Source organism: Euwallacea fornicatus, chromosome 12, assembly GCF_040115645.1.
Source record: "Euwallacea fornicatus isolate EFF26 chromosome 12, ASM4011564v1, whole genome shotgun sequence".
NCBI classification, from domain to species: Eukaryota; Metazoa; Arthropoda; class Insecta; order Coleoptera; family Curculionidae; genus Euwallacea; species Euwallacea fornicatus.
Genome location: NC_089552.1, coordinates 4,586,982 through 4,610,783, shown reverse-complemented (window position 1 = coordinate 4,610,783; position 23,802 = coordinate 4,586,982). Strand labels below are relative to the sequence as shown.

At 33.1% G+C, this 23,802-nt stretch overlaps 4 protein-coding genes across 9 annotated transcripts in view; 2 read left to right on the top strand and 2 right to left on the bottom strand.

The window, feature by feature from the left end:
* Nucleotides 1-296: 296 nt before the first annotated feature.
* On the bottom strand, nucleotides 297-4,909 carry LOC136342741 (mitochondrial import inner membrane translocase subunit Tim22). 5 transcript variants are annotated; one of them, XM_066288847.1, is made up of 6 exons: nucleotides 4,725-4,909; nucleotides 3,972-4,096; nucleotides 3,179-3,367; nucleotides 3,048-3,127; nucleotides 2,363-2,435; nucleotides 297-461 (listed from the first exon to the last, which is right to left on the bottom strand). In XM_066288847.1, the coding sequence occupies exons 1-6, from the start codon at nucleotides 4,757-4,759 to the stop codon at nucleotides 376-378; spliced, it is 588 nt and encodes a 195-aa protein (XP_066144944.1). In that variant the 5' UTR covers nucleotides 4,760-4,909; the 3' UTR covers nucleotides 297-375. The 5 variants fall into 5 exon arrangements, with proteins under 5 accessions (XP_066144944.1, XP_066144943.1, XP_066144946.1 ...); XM_066288846.1 differs by lacking the exon at nucleotides 4,725-4,909 and adding an exon at nucleotides 4,309-4,483 and having other exon boundaries at nucleotides 3,972-4,191; XM_066288849.1 differs by lacking the exon at nucleotides 4,725-4,909 and adding an exon at nucleotides 4,309-4,483.
* A 43-nt stretch (nucleotides 4,910-4,952) lies between these two features.
* Nucleotides 4,953-9,393, top strand: RpA-70 (replication protein A 70). The gene is made up of 10 exons (XM_066288843.1): nucleotides 4,953-5,290; nucleotides 5,353-5,615; nucleotides 6,006-6,326; nucleotides 6,698-6,860; nucleotides 7,590-7,794; nucleotides 7,944-8,056; nucleotides 8,111-8,383; nucleotides 8,632-8,841; nucleotides 8,924-9,118; nucleotides 9,237-9,393. Exons 1-10 carry the CDS (start codon nucleotides 5,255-5,257, stop codon nucleotides 9,336-9,338), a joined length of 1,881 nt encoding a protein of 626 aa, XP_066144940.1. The 5' UTR covers nucleotides 4,953-5,254; the 3' UTR covers nucleotides 9,339-9,393.
* A 695-nt stretch (nucleotides 9,394-10,088) lies between these two features.
* LOC136342567 (large ribosomal subunit protein mL63) lies at nucleotides 10,089-12,199 on the top strand. The gene is made up of 2 exons (XM_066288511.1): nucleotides 10,089-10,381; nucleotides 11,970-12,199. Exons 1-2 carry the CDS (start codon nucleotides 10,211-10,213, stop codon nucleotides 12,111-12,113), a joined length of 315 nt encoding a protein of 104 aa, XP_066144608.1. The 5' UTR covers nucleotides 10,089-10,210; the 3' UTR covers nucleotides 12,114-12,199.
* Nucleotides 12,200-15,223: 3,024 nt separating this feature from the next.
* The window catches only part of LOC136342553 (calcium/calmodulin-dependent protein kinase kinase 1), an 87,580-nt gene continuing 79,001 nt past the window's right edge, over nucleotides 15,224-23,802 (bottom strand). For both annotated transcript variants that reach the window (XM_066288484.1, XM_066288483.1), the window contains 6 exons: nucleotides 21,825-22,004; nucleotides 18,548-18,695; nucleotides 18,288-18,490; nucleotides 18,020-18,235; nucleotides 17,802-17,969; nucleotides 15,224-17,740 (listed from right to left, as the gene is read on the bottom strand). In XM_066288484.1, coding sequence (XP_066144581.1) covers nucleotides 17,219-17,740; nucleotides 17,802-17,969; nucleotides 18,020-18,235; nucleotides 18,288-18,490; nucleotides 18,548-18,695; nucleotides 21,825-22,004 — 1,437 coding nt within the window. In that variant the 3' untranslated portion in view covers nucleotides 15,224-17,218. The remainder of the gene's footprint in view (nucleotides 17,741-17,801; nucleotides 17,970-18,019; nucleotides 18,236-18,287; nucleotides 18,491-18,547; nucleotides 18,696-21,824; nucleotides 22,005-23,802) is intronic.

Sequence of the window (23,802 nt, the reverse complement as noted above, 5' to 3'; positions counted from 1 at the left end):
TCCACAAGGCACGAAAGAGTGGTTTAAGAATTTTTAATCGCCTTCGAAAGAATTAAAATTCTGAAGACACACAATGCAAGTACCATCAATGCCATGCATCTTCTTACGTTTCACTGAAACCAGTCCAGTCAATCTAAAATAAGAACGAGAGGAGAAAAACCATGCGGGGCTTAGCTTTAAAATTATCCGCTCAAAGAAATGTACTAAAAACAGAGTAAAACGACAGGATCCGTTTACCTTTCTTGAAGATGAACTGCTCTTTAACGGTGGTGAGGCGAAATAATGAAGATCGACGATTCAACAAATAACAATTTTATATTTCATTAAAAACTCACTTATCTATCATACTATTACACAAACATTCCATGCCAATTTCTAAAATCTACTATGCATATAATAATCTATAACTGTCGAGAATGCTGCAAAACCCATTGCTCCTACAACGCTAGCCTTAACACCAGCTGAAAAGGAAGATATACGTGTTTACTTATCCGGTATAATATTCAATGTTTGGTGTTTTTTTATTTTGAACCGAGACACTGTTTTAATTTTATTTAAATTCGGCCAAACTCAGCAGTTTCAAAAAGGAGAATGAAACTTAGTCGCATATTAGATATACATAACTATTTCATTTTTATCAACTTTCCTTAAAAAAAAAAAGCTTTTAAATTCTAACTCTGTAAGCATTTCGGCACTTGATCGCAGTCTGTTAATATTACGAGTATAAGGGACATACTATTTTTAATCTTGATAACCATACCCCAGCAGCCTTCTTACGAGAATTACCTATTAGTATTCTTGACAATCATTTGAGATGTAATTTTTAGGCTTTTGACCTGCTAATAAAGCAATCATTCAACTCGCTGAATTTGAACTTATTATTTCAAGGGTTTTCAAAGAAAAAAATAATACAAACAATACTTTTTTGCCAAAGACACCGAAGTATTAGTAGATCAAGTTTTAAATAAATAAACAAGTAATGTGGGGATTTATGTTTGTTGTTCGAAAATTTCGAAAAAACAATCCAATTCAACTAGTGCCAAACAATTCAAGTAAAGGTGTTTTCCTTCGAAAAAATTAAGATGGAGAATAGTTATTTACCTAATAATTGCAAAAAATAACGCCGCACGATGATTGCAGTTGCGATTGAACGCACTTTCGTATATGCCCCTCTATTCGCTTAATGATAATTTTCCCGATTCTTGGTAAATATAATGTTTCACGCACAAATAATGTTTTTTTTAATAATTTACATGCAATTTCTACGTTGATTGAGAGCAGTTAAAAAAATGAACAGGTGTTACTTTTACTTTACAACCTTTTGCTTTGAGAAACTGGTAGTAAAAATATGTGTAAACAGATTTTTTTATGACTCCCTTATTTTTTAGTAGAAGAGGTATCCTAAATATCATTTAGCACTCTATCTTCGAAACGGTACGAAATACAAAGTTGATGAAATTTTAGCGAAAAGTTACTGTTTTTTTAGTCTTTTACATTTCTAAATACAATGTTGTCACATACTATTTGGTTTTTTAGATATTGAGGAAAATATAAAATTCGTCAAAAACTATTAATTTTTATTCTTAAAACTGCAAATACGATCAAAAAATGTTTAATACAGAATCATTTTAATTATTTCAGTTATGCAAGCGGAACATATAACTTTTTCAAAATAGTGGTCAACGTCCCATAATGTCGCTACCATCATTTTTTAAAAAGGTCCTGGATTTTTTAACCTTTAATGTGAAGACGGTCTAATTTGCAGTCCAACCATTCTTATACAGCTTTATAAAATTAATGTAGAAAACCTTATATAGCTATAAGATTTATTAAAGGCATGACCCTTATGAAGGTACATTTGTGATTGAAATTTAGTTCCGTGGTAGCAAACCATTTTACAAGCATTGAAAGATACATCTGTGTCGGGAAGATGCATGAGGTATCATACATCAACTTTCTTATTGAAACTAGGAAAGTTGATGTTAGGTTCTAGTACGACTTGAACCGACACCATCCTGCAAATATTTTACATAAAGTCGCACCATCGACTTAAGTATAACTACCTATCTTCGTTGTTTTTTTTAGAGCACCCTGTGTGGCTAGTTCCAGTTAGTTCAACTTAAACGGTTTTCATAAAAAAATCTTACCACCAATAATGTTGACATTCTACAAAATTATTGACCTCTATTTGTTGGAAATATTTAAAACATACATTTATTTTTGCAAAAAAATAGAAGGTCAAAGTCACCTTTTTGCATATTGCAATATGGCTATTGATGTTTCTTACATACAGTTTTTTACATAAGAATAACAATGAATAATGATAAATTATGCATCCACATATTGTTAAAATGATACATACCTCTAAGTCCAATCATACCACCTGTAACTGCTCCTGCATAAGTTCCATTTTTCCAATCCGATTTTCCTCTCATCTGAAGCAATATAAAAACATTCTAGCAACAAGGTAGGAGTATTAATGTCTAGATTATTACCATCAAATAATTATTACTTCAATCCAGTAATAACTATTAGATGAACAAGTTTCAATAATATTATGAATTACCCTTGATCAACCTATAACTACTTATCTTTAGACAGAATGATTCTTTAAATTCATGAAATATTTCTTGTTAAATGGTTTCATCATATTAAATACAATATCAGAATATCAAAATTATAGTCAAGGTAATAGCCATGGTCTTGATAATTGAATATCATCAAGCAGTATAATAGGCAGTTTTTTCTTTTCGTAGTGTCAATGAAATTAAAATTTTTAACTCTACTGTCTACTCGAGGCAAAGGAAGGAAAAAGTTTGTGACCAGGCCGCGAGCTAGGTCAGTAATTTTGTTGACAGAAGTAACAATATTGAAGTCTTTATAAATATGCCAATCTTCAGAAATAAAGTTTGTTGTATTTATCTTTCAAGATCTAGAAGCAATAATAAAAAAGCCAATTATTGTGATCCTAATCCCTCTGTGTCCCAGTTGAACACTATTATGTAATATTTTTATAGACGCCTCCAAGCTTTATTGCACAAACTTACCTTTAATTGCTGTTTTCCTTCTATCCAAATATTAACTAATAAACTACACCTTGGATTACTACTTGGGGCTGATAAATTATCTTCAATAATGACATCATGGGCAAAAGCATTTTACATCAATTTTAGTATACCTACTGTTTCTATTGTGCATTCAACTCCAGAAAACATAGCTCCAATTATTGCAAAATTTTTTGCATAACTCAAAGTTGTGGTTTTCATTTCTTGAAACACTTGTCTCGCAGTTTGAGTTTCAATACTGGTTGCAGACTGGGGGCCAATACTTGATGAGAATAAACCAATTACTGCACCCAAACCATACCCTAAAATCAAGGTTAATCTTTTGTTCCCTTTATCTTTAGTCTAATTAATCCAACCACTTCTACTGTGACAATCTACCAAAGAATTTGTATGTCCAAGTTTTTATATGTAAATTTAGAAAATTAGATTTTTAATGATTTTGAATGTACAAAATACAAGCAAACAGAATTGCCATGATTTAAAGTTAGGTGTTGAATTTAAACAGTGCTCCATAATTGAACACAATTATCCCAGAAATTATGTAAAAAAATATAAAAAAAAATATATTTTACCTATATCAAAAAGTTGATAATAACCGAGATACATGGTGTCATCTATTTTAATTATTTTTTTACTTTTTCAGATCTAAATATATATAATTTTGTATAAACTAAATTAAATTCTTCACAAATATTTAAAGTAGGGTAGATATCAACTACCATTTTACACATGTTATAAATCACAAATTGAAGACTGCACCATAGTTTGTTTTTGATATATATGTATCAAACCTCTTTATACTGTTCACTTTAATTTTGTGCTCACTTTAATGTTAAAATATATATATAAACTAAAAGTATACTATGGGAACAACCTATGTATAAATTTTTAACACTGCTCTCTTACCAGCTACACAACTCATGATAACTTTGAAAGGACAACTCTCAAAGAAAGCTTCAACCATTTTTTCCTCATTAGTTTTTATTTGAACAGGGCCCAAGTTCCTTGGAATTATGATATTTTCCCGATACCTATAGTTATTACCAATAAAGTAGTTGGTTAGAAATGTCCACTCATCAGGAGTAAATTGTCTTTTATGGCTAGTAGTCGATTCATTAGACATTATCTACAATTTTTTGTGCTTCGCAGTTTATTTTATATCAATTGCGACTGCAAAGGAGCTTTTTTGCAATTTTACTATCTATAGCATATTTCAAAGCTTTTTACTATAAAGTAGACTAACCAACTGATGCTGGCAATGCCTTCTTTAATGAATAAAATATTGAGCAGTCCGTTCTCCTATTAGATACAACTGATTTATGTACTTTTAGTTTCCCGTTCTTAAAGGAATCAGCTTAGTTAGGAAAACTAAACACTATATTTATTTTGAATTTGACTTCATAAATGATGAAAAATAAAATTACGGCAGTGTGAGGTTAGGTTTAGGTTCTCTTCTTTTGGATTGCGCATTGCGATGACCTTTTGTTGCTTTACTCTGCATACGTCATTTTAACACCAGAGATACGTCATGCCTCACATACACGACGTAAGATACCATAATGACATCACTTCTTCAAGGAAAAAATCATAACAGAAAGTCTTCACTTTAAGCATTAGTATTATCGTATTAGAGCTTTTTTTACCAGCATTTCAATTCACCTTTTTTTGAAATGTTCTTTTAAATGATTATACATGTTATGTCACCCCATCAGAAAAGTGAAGGAATTTTGCAGAGAAAATAAAATATCCCTTAAAATGATATCTCACAAGATATGTGTGAAATGAGCGTAATAGAAGTTTTTGGAGAAACACGTTTCATGACGCGACTATTCTGATACATATGATGAAAGTATAGTCATTTTGAATAAAATTTTGGCTATTAACAGGGTTATAAACCTGACCCCCAAGTATGACACAAAACTCAGCTCTAAACGTTCCTAGACATATTACTGACTGTCAAGAGTATCAGTCCCCTGTTATTTTTCGTAGTGACATATTGACATATTTCTTATCAATGCCAGTTTCCCGCCAATATTGACCCTCAAGAGAAACCCAACAAACGAGTGTAATTCGAAGTTTTTCGTAAATTACTGTTATATTCTCTTTTACATTTATTTTTTACTTATTAGGCGAATAAGGAATATTTTAGGCGATCAGTTTTGGAAAAGTGGAAAAATCATTAAAGCACAATGGCTGCTATACCTCTCACTGATGGTGCCCTCCTGGTAAGTAATATTTCATAATGACTTCTAAATATTATATTGTTTTTTACAATTCACGTTTGTAGGACATAATGCAAGAAAAGGATTGTGCAGATGTGCAGCCCATAATTCAAGTCTTGAGCATTAAAAAAATGAATACAGGCTCAGGGCACCCAGATAAGGATAGGTATCGGTTAAATGTGTCTGATGGGACAACTTCATTGTCTTATGCCATGATGACTGGTCCTGTATTCTTCAAGGCTGGTGAAAAAGGAATTCCCAAGTATACTATTATCAAACTTATTCGATATATTACCAGCGTTGTAAATAATACTGGGGGAGTAAATAGGTAAATGAATAAAATATTGGGCTTTTGCAAAGTTACTTGGGTTAATTTAACAATTATATAAGTTCTCATAGATCTTACAGTACTTATAACTATGGATATTAAAATATATACATATAATCAAAAGTAAAGTCAAAAGAGACCTGTACTTGTAATTTGCAGCCAAGACAGCTATTAAGCATAGATAAGTAAGCTATTTAGAGAATATGTGGTCTTAATTTTCAAAAGAAAATTAACATGAAGATAAAAGATGTTTTTGTTTATTTAGTTTAGAGCTTTTAGAATTATCAAAAGAAATAACATTTGAAAAAAATTCTATTGACACTAGCCTCTTACTTAGTATGAAAGATTTTAATTGTCACATTTCATTAATGTTTTCTTCTATTCATTCAGTCGTGTTCTACTTATTATGGATATGAAGGTCATGCAGGATGGTGATGAAGTTGGGATTAAAATTGGGGATCCTGTTCCCTATTCAGAGAATCAAATTGCCTCGAAGTCACATGTAGTTCAGAAGCCATCAGCTTCTTCTAGTAGTAACTCTAGTAGTACCTCTAATAATCAAGATGCGGAACGCCCGGCAAAGGTTCCCAGGTTAATGCCATCTGCAAGTATTGCAAGCAATAGTAATGGTAATGGCACAACTAATAATACTGGACACCTTGTCACCCATATTACACATCCTATTGCAAGTTTGAGTCCTTATCATAACAAGTAAGTATTGTAGCTCTTAATGTTTCAGTGAAAGATCTAAATGTTTCCATAGGAAGCTATCTTTGAATCGTTTCTTTATTCAGGAAAATGTGCTATTTTTAATTTGTAGCTATTTATATTAATTTAAACCCCAGCAGTAATATGGATGGGCTACCATGTTCTATCATAAGTGGACTGTAGTGAGCTAGAGAATTGTGTTCTGCAGCTGATACCATTTTATTTGAATTCAGTGTTTCACAATTTTAATACTACTTTTGTTGTTAAGAATAATATCAAGTTCAGTGTAATATTTTCATTTTGAGAAATTTGATATTGTGCATCAGTAAATACCATTATTATTATTATTATATGATATTTTTTTGTTAATTCAGGTGGGTTGTTAAGGCAAAAGTGATCAACAAGAGTGACATAAAAAAGTGGGAGAATGCTAGAGGCACTGGTCAACTTTTCAATGTAGAATTTGCTGATGAAAGTGGGGACATTAGATGCACAGCTTTCCGAGACCAAGTAGACAAATTCTACAATTTGCTTGAGGTACATTAGCTGTAAGATGTACTCTGTTTCGGATTAGGGCCGAAAAAATGAAGAGAAATTTGTCATCCCTACCGACTGATTAAATGTATTTTGATTACTCTTTTTTTCTGTCGATTACTATGAATTTTGCATCTGCACGTACCGAACGACAAAATATTAAAGAAATCATTTGATTTTGTATACATTAGTATTTAAAAGTTTTTAAGTGATAATGTACACATCTTTTTATGTATAAATTCACTCAATACTTGAAACAGGTCTTAACCGGCTGATCCAAAGTTCATAAATCATAGGAATTATAATGGCCAACAGTTAAAACAGCTTTTGACTACTGTCCATTTGTCAGTATGTTTCATTCTCATGTAGCTCTGTAAGATCCAATTTTAATAATATATTTCGAAGCAAAACACAATCAAACTTAAATATGAGAATTGTATAAAGAGCTGCGCATAGTCGTAAATTATAAGAAAATATACAAGGTGTCTCAAGAAAGTGTGGCAGTCTTAATATTAAGTTTACCTGTAATGATGAATAATTTTTGACTCAGACGTAGTACAATTAATATGATTACAATTGCAACTTAATAATGAAAAACCTAATTTTTAATGTAGAACTAGTGAAAATAAATTCTCTTTATCATATCTTTCAAGAATTTAAAAATATTATCAGAACTTCTTTGCATAATTCCCTTATTTAACTTTGACTTTTTCAAATAATTTATTTTCTCAGGTTGATAAAGTATATTACATCTCAAAATGCCAAGTGAAACCTGCAAACAAGCAATTTAACCCGTCGAAAAATCATTATGAAATGGCCATGACCGCTGACACCATTATTCAAGAGTGTACTGATGACAAAATGTCAAATTTGGAGACCAAATATGAATTTGTTCCAATTGTGAAGATTGGGGAGTTAGAAACCGGCAAACTAGTGGGTTTGTATAAGCTTTTTCTCTTATTTACCTGTATATTTTTTTAACTTGTTCATTAATTTAATTACTCTTTTTCTAATTTATTATTATATTTTACTGCTACTTAAGTTTTTATCACATTAAATTTATATTTTGTATCATTGATTTTCTAGATGTTCTGGGAATCGTATCTTCAGTCGGCGAACTTGTCGAATTCAGTGCTAAGTCGACCGGTCGCGTACTAAAGAAAAAAGATATTCAACTATTGGACGAATCTACTTCCACTGTAAAAAATTATTCACATTTCCATAAAAAAATTCCACAATGTAAATTATTGCAGATCAACTTAACTCTTTGGGGCAGTCAAGCCGAAAACTTTGTGGCAACTGACCACCCAGTGATAGCTCTAAAAGGGGCTAAAATCAATGAATTTGGAGGTGGAAAAAGTTTGAGTACTGGTCTGGGGACTATAATGAAAATTAATCCGGACCTGAAGGAGTGTTTTGCTCTTAAGGGTTGGTACGAACGAGAAGGAATGAATGTTACAGCCAGTGATCTTAGTGCACGAAACAATACCGGTAGTTTTAATGTTCCTTGGATGACTTTCAGGGAGGTAAGAAGAGTTGGTTTGATTATTTTTTATTCATTGCATGTGGGTTGTAAATCTGAGACAAGCTGTGGACTATTCACTAATTTTTACTAAGTTTTGCGGTTTGTAAAGCAGTAGCTCAGCGAATTTTTTATTTTGCTATGCAAAAGGTTGAATAAAATTATAATTTTTGTGAACGGAAAAATAAATTTATGATCTTGCTAGAAGATTTAAGAATAATCTGTTTACATATTTCCATATTTTCCATCCAGGTACAGGATCAACAGTTTGGTACGATTGACCCAGCCAAAGGGGATTATTACAAAGTAAAGGCAACAGTGTTGCTAATTCGAGCGGAAAAGTCTATCTATAAGGCCTGTGTCGGGTGCAACAAGAAAGTCATTGACAATGGGGATAACACATATCGATGTGAAAAATGCAAGACAAGCGATACCAATTTCAAGTACAGACTGCTGTGCGGAGTAAGTATAATGTGGATCTACTTCTTTATGTAATTTTATGAGGTGGCCAGGCATTGAGTTGTGAGAAATCATTTCTTTTCAGATGAATTTAGGGGATTGGACCGGTAACCAGTGGGTGAGCATGTTCAGCGATGAGGCTGAAAAGGTGCTCGGTATGACTGCGCAAGAAGCTGGTGAACTTTTTGAGACCGAGTCCTTGCATTACGAAGAGATGATTCAGAAATGCCATTTCAAAGAATTAATATTCACTTGCAGAGTTAAAATGGAACAATATAATGTAAGTGTGACTATAGTTTTAATATAGAAACCAGATATTTTTCTGGCAACAAATCATCGCCAATATTGGTTAGGCGAAAGGTTATTTAATGGTCTAATGTACTGTTTTTCCCCAATAGGATGAAGCACGCTTGAAAACCGTTGCAGTGAGAGTCGAGCCTATAAATTACTCTGACTACATGTCTCATTTGGTTGCTGATATCAAGAAGTATGTTTTGTAATTGGCTGTATAGAATTTGATTGCGTTAGTAATATATATATTTTTTTTAATATGGATGAGTAATCTTTTTTTTAACACGTGGAGTATGACTTTGTTTTTTACTTAGCGGTTTAACGTTCGACTCGTGTAGATCTGTTTCAATTAAGATGTTAGGAAATATTGGCAACTAGGAACCGTTTTTTCGAGATAAGTTTAGTGGAATGATTAAGTTATCGTCGGTTGTTTTTTTTTGTTATATACGTAAATGTAATTTCTATATTAGAACGTTTATTTGAGCAGATTACGTCGATTTTTAAATCTTAATTTTGTATCTAGTTCGTTTATGTTCAGTTATTTCACATACTGGTTTCCAAAAAATACGTTTGCGGTGCTTTATTCATTTTTCTCCTTTTATTTCCTATAGTTCCAGAGATTTCTTGTATGAACATCGAAATTTGTCTACTTGTATAACGCCTAGAGACTGTAGACTTAACATTATCCTATCAGAAGAGCCGTACAACCTTTAAATACGGTGGTAATTAAAATTATTTACCGTGAAACCATCAATTTTATATCACCCAGAATTTATCGTGGTAGCCCAAAATTATGTGAGCATAGTTGTAATTCTTATATGAAAATGTTTCCATTTGTAGCTCCATCTCTTTCTCTCGCTCTCTCTCTCTCTCTCTATCTCTCTCTCTCTATCTCTATCTCTCTCTCTCTCTCTCTCTTTGACAGCTAAGACTTTGAAACCGCCGATTGTTTTATTATCTTATAGTTTTTTAAAGGTTATGTCATGTTCTATGTTATTTTTAATATTGAATGAATAAATTTAACTTATAATAATAACTTTAAAATTTTTATTGATACCCAAGCCATAGACTTATATAAGACATGCGGCTTTTTGCTCCCCTATTTAGAAAAACCCGTATTCCTGGTCATCTATGGAAAGGTAAAAAGCGCCGCTACGCTGAAGTCACCAATATGCATCTTGCACATCTGAGGGAGCAACTTGAAATTGAAGAAAAGAATATGTTTTATTTGCGGCATGCTTTTCTGAGTCCCGTAAGTGATCCAAAACTTTCTTGCTTTTAATGAAATTTTCAATGTCTATTATGAATCAACTAGCTTGAGTTCCTAGTTGAGTTTTGACTCAAGCACTTACATCTTTATATCCATAATTTAAACAAGGGCAAGTACTTTTAAGACCAGTTTTGTGCCTTTTTATTCTTCACTCCAAATTTTAATTTCGTTTATATTTAACCCTTACCCTTTCCTTCTACTTATGAGGTCTAGCACTTTAACCAAATATGATACTTTGTGATAACTATAGAGTTTCAAAAAATGTGAATTAAGCTGCTTATTTCACATATACCTTTGACATACTTAGAGACATAAATTTGCTGAAATGTTTATCAAAAATCCCTGTTGATTTTTGAAATATGAAACTATATCACCATAGACCTCATCCATACACAGTTATAACTTTTTCAGAGTCCTTGCTAATATATTTAATCCATTTACTTGGTTTGACCACATTGTCCAAACCTCGTGTTTTTATCTTTGTAAGAGCCAATAAAGGCATTAAAGAGCTAAAATTCAGATGGAGCTAGAGTTGAAAAGTTGACTAATTCACATTAATTTTGTCTCTATTGTTTTTTTTAATGCTGGTTTGAAATAAAGGTCAATCAAATGTCTTTCCAACGTGGCAGAAGACTCAAAAAATCATTTTGATTGCTTTGATTCTAAAATAAGTTAGTAATGACATGTATAGGAAGTAATATATTGTCATGGAAATATTTCAGGGAACAATAGCACTCTCTTTGATATATAGAGGGTGGAAAAATTTCACATTTTTTATATTAAAGAGTATGTAGGGCCAAAAATAAAATATTTTATATATGGCTATCGACGCTTTTAATGTTTTATTGTAGAACGTCTTAAAGAAAACAAGTATATGAAATTTCAAAAATTTAACTCAAGACATATGTGAGAAGAACCCAAAATATGAGAAAAAATGTGAAATTTTGCCACCCTGTATATTCAAAAAAGGTACACTTTTGATCATGAGTCTATTAGCAGTTTTTTATCATTTTGCCGAATACTATTGTCTTCTGAAATATTTCATTGGTATTATGTTACACCTTATATATGGGTCATTAGTTACCTGTATGTGGTTCATTAATTATCTAGAGCTAATGAGGATGGATACCACGGAAATAATTGAAGTTTTGATTCAAGACACAATGCATTTTAGTGTTTTGGATTGCATGTGTTGTTAATTTAAAAAAGTCCCTTGTAATTTTATCAAATCTAGTGGAAAAAATCACTATGTCTTAGATTCCTCAGCATTATGTATATCATGATTTCAACCTGACCTTTAGATAATATGCTATCGAACACAGTTCCGCTTTGTTTACTGCAATAGTAGTGAAATTGCAAGTTTCAAGATATTTTACGTTTTGGCATGGGAAGCAAAATAACTCGATACGTATTGTAACGAGTTATAGAAAAAATATGTATTCGACAAGATTTTAGATATTTGCAATCGAGGTATGCTGCTTTCTTGTTTTCACATATTGTGCTTTAACAATATTTATCGGATTTAATCTAATTATTCCGTGTCCAGCACAAATTTATTTAATTTTTACAGGAACAATCATTTGGCCATGGGAGAGCATTAGGAAAGAATGAGGAAAATTATGTAAAAACAATAACAAAAAGGAATCCTTATTATGATAATGTTTCTATCAAATCCAGATTGGCGCATTTAAGACATGGAGAAAAGTGGGATTGAGACTCTGAATGGATATTCCGTTAAAACTATTAGAATACTGTTATAAGCTTTTGTTAGAAAAGTAATAAATAATGTTATAATGTCAACTTTCAATTTTTTTTAAACCCTCATACGAATCCTGTAAGTATTGAAGTAGACCCATTATAATAGACCAGGAATAGTTACGGGCAGTAGCTATTAAAATGAAACACCTAACGTAGTTAATATTCAGCTTTTATTTATTTATTGAAAAATTGTTCGAATGTGCATGGAAGTTTTGGGGCAACAATACATTTATTCTTTGAAATGCAATAAACATCCAACAGAAATTCGGTAAACATCCAACGCATTATCAAAGAACTACTTAAAGTTCTATATGCGTGTAAATGGTGAACGCCAGAAGACAAAGGCATGCAAAAACTTTATATAAATATCGTGCATTCTATGACAAATTATTTCTAATTGGCATTGAAAACGCAAAGGCATGAGTGAGTTCAAATTTCAATGTTTCTCATTTAAAAAATTAATAAAAGTTTAAAAAATGCACTGAACTACATTTTTACGTGCTTCTGATTTGTAAAAATTTTTAGCAGTCTTTTGAGTTACAAAGTTACACCGAGCTGTGTTTTTGATAGGTTGCCTATTACAATCTGAATGCATTTGGAAAAGTCTTTTTGCAATGGCTTTAAATAACTACATATTACAATTTAAAAATTTTAGAGATTAGGCAGGAGTACAAGTTCTTCACACGAAGACATTTTTACGTGAACACCTTATAATGAATATGAAAGAGATAAAAATCACAAAATGAAAATTTGCAAACCAATCTGCTTCGCGATTGTTCCATTTCTTGTAATTGATTTTAACCAATCGATCGAGATTATAACTGAGAAGAAACAGCTACAAAATAAAGCAGACAATTGAATAAATTAAGCAAATAAATGAGGTTTGGTTCTGAATTGAGAGTCAAAGTTAATACAGGATGATAAAAAAGTTTCCGTACTTTTCTTCTGAAAAGTTCCTAACACCGACGTCGTGAAGTCTGGTTATTTTTTATGTTTTTATTGAGTCTACAAATAATTTTCGTGTATGATGTATTTTAGTTATGGGCCTGTTTTCAGGTGATTTAGCGTTTAACTTCGTAAAAACTAACGTATCACTGTAGTTGACTGATACAAGAAGGGATTGACCACGGCTGACATTGCCCGCACGATTAGTTCATGGGATGAACGGTCTAGGGCATGGTGAAAGGTTACGAAAAAACGGGAAGAATTGCAGACCGTCCTCAAAGCGATCGTGGAACTACCGTCACGATACTGGAAAACGACCGTGCGGTTAAGTTAATATCACGCACGTTCAATGCGCAAAACGGCGAAGCAGCTCCATATCAGTCGAGAAAGCGTCCACAACATTGTCGGAAAGAAAAAGAAACTGCAGAATTACAAAATTGCTCTATTTAGTTATTGAAATAATGAAGGGGAAGCGATTGGTAAATTTTCACTGAACTTTCTGCCGAATCTGCGATGGTCGAGAGGAGAGGTGTCCATCACAGAAGAGAAGATTTTCTAGGTATCTGTCACGTTTTTTAGATATTTTTTTAAAGCCACTGGTCAAAAATGGATAAGCTTTCTATTCGTTGATTTCATATATTGATTTTGACTCAATTCAATCTCATTTTTCGTAATTTATTCACATCTCTGGTTTATTTTGCGACAATTTGTGTTCAATTTCAATCAATGCAACAATATCCAGGCAGTTTCGCTTATAAATTTCTATCTTGTAATTTTTGTTTTCTTCACATTCATTGCATTTCTGCGTAAAACGATAAAAATTTCAAAATAAAGCTATTTCGCGCAGAAAATTAATCTTGAAAATTTGTTGCGACAAAAGTCTCTAAGTGGCATCTACTTATGCTTACCATTGTGTTTTTACAAATATTCTATTGTTTAGTAGCAGTAGTTATACTAATACTACAGCGCTATAAGTTGCAGTTACATTATGGTCCTTAAATTCATAGAAGCATTTTCTTTTCCTTTGTAACAGACATCTATAAATATTCTTAGGAATGTTTATGCTAACCTGAATTAACTTGAACATTCTTAGTAATGTTTATCCATAATTGTTTCCCAAGAAAGCACTATCGTTTTATCGTGGCCATAATAGAGCATCAGCAATTTCATTATCAACCATGGTCTTGTTTAGGACTACCAAAGAATCCTCACGAGTGTAGAATGCATGAGCAGTCGTTTTATTGCGACCGCCATATTATGGCATTGCTTTCCTAGGGAACTCTGGCTTAAATTTACTCATCGGTATCACACTTAAATTACTGTAATAGAGCTCCTGCAATATGTCGTTAATATTTTCCATCATTTTATCGTGGAGGCTACATTGCAGCACCACTTTCCTAAGAAACCGTGGATATGCCGAGATTAGTTATTTGAAGAAAATATGGACCTAATAAAAAATGGTTAAATCTCTGGTATTTAATTTATCGCAAATTGGAAAATTTAACCCTTAAATCTGGACTCTTGTTGTCTATTCTATACAGGGTGGTCTACCTAAAGTGTTGCATGGCAAAATGAAATTGCTAATTTTAATTGAAACGTAATTTTGAAATATACAAAGTGCGCAAATGATATATTCGGCATAATTTCAAATACGTACTAATTACTAATGATACCACCTCCCTGCTTGAAATTTCTTCCTCCTACTTCTCCTGTTCTACCGTGACGGAACTATAAAAAGCAAATTGTAGACTCCATTGTCTATTGCTTAATTTTAAGTATAATTTTATTCAAATTGGTCTTTTCTCGAGTGTCGCCTTGCTACACTTTAAGTGGATCTATTCTGCAATATTACCCTGATCACCTTATAGAGATAGGATAAGGAACGCCGTGATTCATATGGAAAGGCAATAATTTCGATCATCTGTTAGGTGATGGTCCCAATGCTTATAATAACAGTAATAGACAATCTAATACTAATTGATTATTAAAATCGAAATTCAAATGCGAAGAAACATGTTTGCTTTGCTTCGAATTTGGATAAATTATATTTGTTCGAGTGGCCTTCGCCCACCTATTTCAATCGTTTATTAAACTGGATAAGTGTTAAATAAAAAGTAAATAAAAGTGAAATAATAGATTTATTTAAATCATATTTGAAAAATACAAAAATAAACGAATATCTAAATTAACGTATAGGTAAAAAAAATAAAATTTGAGGAGATCTAGAGTCTAGAGAAAGCTTGTTATCGTATTGTGAGATTATGTGTATAATTGGTTTAATATGTATATTAGCGACACACGTAAGTTCTAGTGTTAGTAAAATATAAGCAGGGCATACATATTTATTGGAATATTAAAGCTGTAGATATCATTAAGTGACCTTTTATCTGTTGAAGGACGAACTTGGGTCCACAAATTTTTTTACAGAGTATTTAAAAAATATAAAACACTGTAGTCTGTTTTGGGCGTACAGAGTGGTCAACTCTCATAAATTTGGTTTGTGGTTTCGGAGTATCTAGCACGTTCGAGGTTTATGTTTTGCAAGTAGTTTCACAAGTACGCAGCTGCCAATTCTTGCCGAAACCAATGGAAACAAGGAGATTTCAAATAAAACAATCCGGTAAATTTTAACATTTTTTGCAAGCGCCCCGAAATTTAGTAAATTTTCTGAACGGTTTAGCCTTTAAAAGTGGTCATCGCAATTTTAACTTTTCAAAACCAGTTTTGAGCCGCCTTCTTTCGATACGTGATTTCGGATCAAGACACGTTAAAATTCATGTAAATTTTCAATAATGTTAATATAAAAACCAACTGATTTTTTTAATCGTACTGCGTCATCACCTGAAACCACAAGTCGAAGGAAAGTGGCTTAAATAATGTCCTTTTGGTAGACATCATTTTTTAACAATTTTTTTGGTACCTGTCATACTTAAGATATTGATTCGTCTTAAAAAGAAAAATTGAAAATGCTAATGGCTGAATGACAGATTGACTGATTGCAAAAAATGGGAGGTACACAAACTGTCGCTGACATGTAAATGCCTCGAGAATGGCCTCGCATGTTCTGTCATCTCCACGATTTGTTCAGGCCCATTGGGTGCTGTTCCAGAAACTGGTTTGGCTAAGCAATCTGCCTTCTCGTTATCGGGAACCCCACGTGTTTTGAAACTCAAAGGAGATTAATTTTATTATTTTTCCTGAAGCTTAAGGGGTTCGGCATTATTTCAGAAAGAGTTTTGGATCAGAATATGCTATTTATACGAAACATGTGTAGAATTTCGTGGCAACTCGAAAATTGATTAAATGTATAACTTATTTATTTCGAAGTTGTAATGTTGCCATTGGTTTCCATAAATATTGGCAACTCTGTCTGCGTGAAATTATTTTCGAAAGATAATTTACTCCTCCTACATTCCGAACTAAAGGAAGTTGCCTTTTTGTTTTTTTCATTCTCAAGAACTTTTGATGAAAAATTTAAAATATGGTGGTCAAGAAGCTTCAAAAGTTGTTGAGACTTTTTCCCGGGCTCATTTTTGTTGAATAAAAGTTAGAGATGAGGACATATTACAATGCATAAGAAAATCACTTAATGGAAATTAAAATTTCTAGTTGTTTTATTAAAAATTGTTACTAAAGTCACACAATAGAATACTCATAGAGTACAGTTGGAATAAAATTGATGAAAATCATATAGGTATTCTTATAGTAATTACTTGTGTTCTTGTTAAATAATAAAAATAAGCAGTAAAATAAAAATAATATAAATAAGAGAAGTCTAAGTAAAACAGCCATGTAGGTACTTTTAGCGAGCAATTTTTTTTATCAAGTCAATCTCTGCCCTATAAGTACATCTAAGATCAAGCTACTGGTATCACATTGAAGCGAGCACTCTTGAGTAAGATATAAAACTGGCAGCACTACAGTCGTCTCATTGACGGTCAAGTAAGAATTGACTTGAAAAAATTTTTTCATACTTTGAACTTCAAACCATAACTCGGTCAATGCATCAGTGAATGCATTAACACGTTGAAACAAACATCGCCATTTCGCCAAGTCTAAGACTTCACTAAGTTAAAAAAAAACACTAAAACCGAACAAAACGCTCAACAAATTCTATCACCGTTTCTGTGCCGGTCGAGATTCTTGGTTTGTGCTTAATTCTTCGTTTAACCCGTTTCTTGGTTGACCACCACAGTTTGGAAATTCCTTTTCGACTTCAGCAGTTTGTTTTAAGCAGTCAGCATTATCCATTTGTTCTGAAGTGGAAGCAACCTCTTCCGAGCAATTCAACTTCCAATCGCTGCCAGAATCAGACGACTTCAACGAATATTCAGCTGAGATTGTTGATGTCCGAGATAGTTCTACATGTTTTCTGGATGAGCTTTTTCGGCGTTGCGGTTTGCCTGGAGTCATTCTCGGGTATGTAGTAATTTCTTCTCCATTGGGATCTAAAGAGACCTCTTCAACTGCTTCCAGATTACTCTCTATTGATTTTTGGCGGCCCTGGGCCCAATCATAAGAGTCGGGAGCAGAGTTGGAGCGACCTGAGCGACCCAGATGTTTCTTTGTTGCTGTAAAAGTGGTTGCTCGGATTTCTGGAGATCCCACAGTCGTTTCTCGTCTATATAAAAAGGGATTCTGAAAAGTATACGCAATTAATAAATAGATATGTATATGCAGATTTAGTGTGTTGTTTTACTTGAAAAGAGTGTTTTTTGAGCATATGCTTGATCAAAATTAAGGTATCCAACTTGGGAATTGACGTAATAACTCTGGCCACGTCCTCTTCAGTGATCTCCACTAGATGGCAATTCTCTTCCTCTGAAGGAAGGGGATGGAGCCCATGTTTTGTTACCCAAGGGTGTTCCTTGAAATCAGCGTAAATCCAGACATATGTAATAGTAGATAAGATCTTACTTTTATATCAGACAAAGTCATCCTCTTCGTAGGGTCTTTAACGAGCATTTTTGCAATCAGGTCTTTCAATTCTTCAGATAAGTCCGGAGTTGTAGGAAAATCAACTTGCTGGTTTCGGATTTTTGTGTAGAGGCTAATAATGTTTTCGTCATGGAACGGTACACGGCCGCATACGAAGGCATATAAGGTTATTCCCATGGCCCAGATATCCGTGCACTATTAAATTGAACAATTTTCTGAAGAATTCTTAATCTTACCTTAACATTACCTTTCCACTGAACCCAGAAGATCTCTCCTCACCAAGAGCTTCAGGGGGTGTAAAAGCAGGTGTCCCTGCAGTACCAGAAAGAAAGGCATCTGCACCGTGAAACTCATTGCATACACCAAAGTCAGTAATTTGTACGTGATCTTCATCGTTTAACAACAAATTAGCTGGTTTAATGTCTCGGTGAATTATTCTTTGGAAATGTACTAAATCATAAACATGGGGGTTACAAGGAAAATTGAGAAGATTTAGATTGAGCTTACAATATTCGATCCCCAAAACTACATCTCTGAAATAGCTCCAGGCTTTTTCTTCGTCTAGAGGGTGGTCTGTGGGCACTTCTAGTACCTGTCCCCTATCCAAAAGCTCAAAAACTAAATATAAGCGGTCTTCGTCAGGATCATCTAATACCTGCAGAACATGGAACATTTGTGATTCGTATATCTTCTGAATAATATTTATGAAAACTGAGTATTTTATCGTAGTATGAGGTATCTTTTTCGTTGTTTTTGCCTGGTATTTGGTATATTAATAATGGAACGAAGGTTTAAATAATTTTGTCTTAGCTCTCTTGGTTTTTATTATATATGTTGGATAATTTTCAAAATTTGAATGACCTCGTCCGTCCGTAGTAGTTAAAACAGCAAATACAATTACTAATTTTTATCATTATTTATTTCATTTATTGTAGGCAAATTATGTGACAAACAAAAAATGAATGACGCTATAAAGTAGGTTTATCTCTTCGTTTATTCACAAAAAAAGAAGTCAACCTTTCCAATTTTCATTAATAAAAGAGATATTCGACAAAGACAATGAAAGTGGAAAACTATTTGTGTTGAACTTGTAATGTCCTGTATACAGAGTGGTCGAATAAGAGCGCCTCGGACGATTACGGCTTTATTAATGGTTTTGATGAAAAATTGTTTTTACACTTATATGTACGACCTTATAAGGCACATTTTAAAAATATTGTCATTTATACGGGGTGCGCAAAAAAGAAGATACAATGCAAACTTACATTTTTTTAAATCTTACACCTTATATTTTTTTTAATATTTGAAATTAGAAGAAAACAATAGTAGAAGTTTATACAACATTCAATAAGTCTAAAACAAATACTCCTTGAGCAAATTAAAGAAATGCAAAAATGCAAGGGCCAAGAAAAATTTCTTTTCTACGTGAAATGAATGAATGAATTATCGTTTTTTGACCGGTACGTTTTAACAACAGATACTTCTTTAAGTTGAAAACAGTTCTCGTAAAATTTTATATACACGGTGAGCAAAAATACTGATTACATCTTACTCACTTACGATTTAGAATATCTTGCTTATTTCAAATGGAATGTATACCTTTTTATGTATTCATTTGTATCACTATTTAATACCCTTTCAAGTGATACCAATATGTCCTATACCCATCCATAACTGTTTCTCATAAAATGAGGTTTTATTTCATTTTAAATAACAACAAGTATTGTCAGACTGTGCCTTGGATTCGTTTCCATGGTTACAAAAATAAAACCATCAGACTGTAATAGTTATTCTAAAAATCAATATGTGTTTGATGTTAGTTTGTGAATTAAAAATGACAAATTATTCTTTACCATAGAAAGTTGACTTGATACTTATAATTAGGGAATGTGATGAAAATAGTTTCTTAGCTTCAAGGGTCTATGATCAAAGGTTCCCAAACAGAAGACATCCAAATAAAAGGTCATGTGAGTTATTACTGCGAACTTTTTGAGAAATTGGAAGTGTGGCGAAACCGAAATTCACAAGAAGAAAACGTATTCAGTCAGAAGAAAATCCATTTAACATAATTGCATCTATGGTGGAAAACCCCCACAGAAGCCAGTGTAAACTTGAAAAGCGGTTGCGTATAAGCAAAAGTAGTATAGGCAGAGTTTTGAAAAGCTATAAATTTCATCCCTACCATATCCAGTTGCGTCAGGAGTTGTATGAGGCTGACTAGGAAAGACGACTTAACTTCTGTTATTTCTTTTTGGACAAGTATGCCAGAAACGGTTCATTTCTGGATTATGTCTTGTTTTCAGACGAATCAACGTTTCATAATAATGGTCTAGTAAATAGACATAATTTCCATTATTATGCCAATGTAAAGCCATTAGATTTTCGCCGAGTCGACCGACAACATAGATGGTCTCTGAATGTGTGGGGCGGAATTGTGAATCAGTTCGTCATAGGTCCTTATTTCGTTGAAGGTCATTTAACCGGCCAGATATTTCAAGAATTTCTTGAAAATAGACTTCTAAAATTATTGGAAGAAGTACTATGAATCATGAGACAGAAGATGTGGTTCCAATTAGATGGGGCTCCCGCACATTTTCATCGAAATGTGAGAAACGTTCTTAATAATTTATTTGCCTCAAAAAATGGATTGGACAAAAGGAGGACCTCAGCTGTGGCCAGAAAGATCACCCTATCTTACTTGCATAGACTTCTTTTTGTGGGGATATATTAAAGATATAGTTTACCAAGAACCACCGATAACAAAAGAGAATATGAAAATTCGAATCCGGAATGCCTTTAGAAAAATCGCACCAGAAACATTATTAAAAGTTAAATTGTTTTTTCAAAAACGCATTTTACTTTGCATCCAAAATAATGGTCATTTCGAATGTATATTTTGAAAAATTGTGAAATGTCTTTGTTTTTGTAACCATGGAAACGAATCCAAGGCACAGTCTGACAATACTTGTTGTTATTTAAAATGAAATAAAACCTCATTTTATGAGAAACGGTTATAGATGGGTATAGGACATATTGGTATCACTTGAAAGGGTATTAAATAGTGATACAAATGAATACATAAAAAGGTATACATTCCATTTGAAATAAGCAAGATATTCTAAATCGTAAGTGAGTAAGATGTAATCAGTATTTTTGCTCACCGTGTATATAAAATTTCAAGAGAACTGTTTTCAACTTGAAGAAGTATCTGTTGTTAAGACGTACCGGTCAAAAAACGATAATTAATTCATTCATTTCACGTAGAAAAGAAATTTTTCTTGACCCTTGCATTTTTGCATTTCTTTAATTTGCTCAAGGAGTATTTGTTTTAGACTTATTGAATGTTGTATAAACTTCTACTATTGTTTTCTTCTAATTTCAAATATAAAAAAAAATATAAGGTGTAAGATTTAAAAAAATGTAAGCTTGCATTGTATCTTCTTTTTTGCGCACCCCGTATAAATGACAATATTTTTAAAATGTGCCTTATAAGGTCGTACATATAAGTGTAAAAACAATTTTTCATCAAAACCATTAATAAAGTCGTAATCGTCCGAGGCGCTCTTATTGGACCACCCTGTACATATGTATGTACATATATGTTGCAAATTAAATACATCACCAGAGCAATTATTATAATTGTATGCAATAGATATTTGGTTAAAATCAGACAAAGTTGCTCAATTGAGTACTGAATAAGTTGTTCAAATGAAATTTAAAAAGATTTCCAGCCTTACCATTTAGGAAAAGTCACAAACAAAAAACATCACCTGCGAGTGCTTACCTCAACTAATTTAACTATATTGGGATGGTCCAATTTCTTCAAAATCGCTATCTCCCGATACACTTTATCTAGTGGGTTATTGACAGGAGAAGAGTTTGATCTGCCTTCTTTCTTTGGTGGCAATCTACCAAATATTCCAGATTTCTTGAACAGCTTTTTCTTTGATAAGATTTTCATGGCCTGCGAAAACAACAGAACCATTGTTACGTACATTTTTATTTAAGCAAATAACTTAATGCTTAATTAGGACCATTGATATATTTCACATGGACATTATAATTTCAGAGCAATATTAATAATTTCGTTCAAAAGTTCTGGATCATCCAAAAACAATTATCTGCGTTTGAAGTTATAGGAAACACCGTTTGATTGATTTATACTAATTAAGAAATATTTACATATCTATAGAAATTCCTGTAAAATGAGGAATACACACTGTATATTATTTCGTTTTGCATATAGTTAGTTCCTTTAGATCAGCTGTAAGGTGTATATTTAAGTGTTAGATGGCCATTGTACCGTCGTATCGATTCGACCTATGACTCGTACCTTCGCAAAAGGCAGAATTTAAACTTTTTTGTATCTTTTCGTACCGATATCGTTTCGTAGATGATTCAGTCGTGTGGTAACGAGCTAACAACCAAGATGTTCGTAATTCGGGACACTTAATCAGGACAATTGGGGGTTGTTTTGTCTCAAATAGTGACCAAACATGAGTGACGCGTTGTTGACAATTACTAACTGAAAACGGGTTTCGCGTAACTGACTTTTAATGAGTAAAAGCGCGGTCGAGTAACTGTCGTTTAGTGACGTGTGTTGTGAAGTGTGTCGCCAAAAATTTTTTTTTTTTGAAGTGGTAAAAATGCTCTTGGTGGTCGGAGGAGCATTCCCCTCTCAAAGTTAAGTAGAACGAGGTCTCCACCTGTGCTCTCTCATGTTAAACCGTCATATTCAACCGCGGCTTAACATAGGGAAGTGCGATAGGATGTAACGTCTATGGTTTTGAAGGGGGGAGGGGCTCCTCTAACTGAAGAGAGACGCCGTTGGAAGGTCACACGCATGGGATGGGGCGATGGGAGTAGAAGATGGAGGTAATATGTCGTTCAACTTGAATAGGGAGATTCTGATTGTAGTTTGTGTTGTTTACAGGTAAGTTTTAGGAGGTGAACGGAGAGGACGCCGTTGGATGGTGCCTACCCCAGGATGGGGACATGAAAGAAAAAAATCTGGGTAAGATAGATTTGTGTGTTAATTTAGTAAGGAGGTTCTGATTGTGGTTTTTTGTTGTTTAGAGGTAAGTTTTGGGAGGTGAACGAAGAGGACGCCGTTAGATGGTGCCTACCCCAGGATGGGGCCATGAAAAAAAAAGATCGGGGTAAGATAGATTTGTGTGTTAATATAGATAAGGAGGTTCTGATTGTGGTTTTTTGTTGTTTAGAAGTAAGTTTTGGGAGTTGAACGAAGAAAACGCAGTTGGATGGTGCCTACCCCAGGATGGGGCCATGAAAGGAAAAGATCGGGGTAAGATGGATTTGTGTGTTAATTTAGAAGAGGAGTTTCTAATTGTTGTTTTTTCTTGTTTACAGGTAAGTTTTGGCAGTTTAACGAGAACGACGGAAAAAACAGATGAAGTCGATTCATTTTGCAGTTAACAATTCCTACTGCACACTCAGGCTACTTAGCACTTATATACATATGTAGTAGCTACGTAGTCGTAGGTGAGTAATGTGTAGCGTAGATGAAGCTGGCTTAATATCACGGTTTTCCTGACAAGTCCCTTTAGAAGTTTTTGTGTACCTTTTTTCAGAAGTTAGGAGATTAATTATACAGGGTGTTAATTAAGTACGTGCAGATATTTCAAATAATGAATCTCTGACCGATTCCAATACAAAAAGTTCCTATTAACATATGGTCGCAACGGCTCCGTTTAAGAGATACAGAGTGTTTAAATTTCAATTTGATTTTCTGTGAATATTTT

Coding starts and splice junctions, on each gene's coding strand:
- LOC136342741 (XM_066288846.1), bottom strand. CDS start 4,188: ATGTCTAATGAATCGACTACTAGCCATAAAAGACAATTTACTCCTGAT. Junction 3,368..3,971: donor TATCATGAGTTGTGTAGCTG/GTAAGAGAGCAG, acceptor CCTTGATTTTAG/GGTATGGTTTGGGTGCAGTA. Junction 3,128..3,178: donor ATGCACAATAGAAACAGTAG/GTATACTAAAAT, acceptor TCATTATTGAAG/ATAATTTATCAGCCCCAAGT.
- RpA-70 (XM_066288843.1), top strand. CDS start 5,255: ATGGCTGCTATACCTCTCACTGATGGTGCCCTCCTG. Junction 5,291..5,352: donor TCACTGATGGTGCCCTCCTG/GTAAGTAATATT, acceptor TCACGTTTGTAG/GACATAATGCAAGAAAAGGA. Junction 9,119..9,236: donor TTAAAATGGAACAATATAAT/GTAAGTGTGACT, acceptor TTTCCCCAATAG/GATGAAGCACGCTTGAAAAC.
- LOC136342567 (XM_066288511.1), top strand. CDS start 10,211: ATGCGGCTTTTTGCTCCCCTATTTAGAAAAACCCGTATTCCTGGTCAT. Junction 10,382..11,969: donor GGCATGCTTTTCTGAGTCCC/GTAAGTGATCCA, acceptor TAATTTTTACAG/GAACAATCATTTGGCCATGG.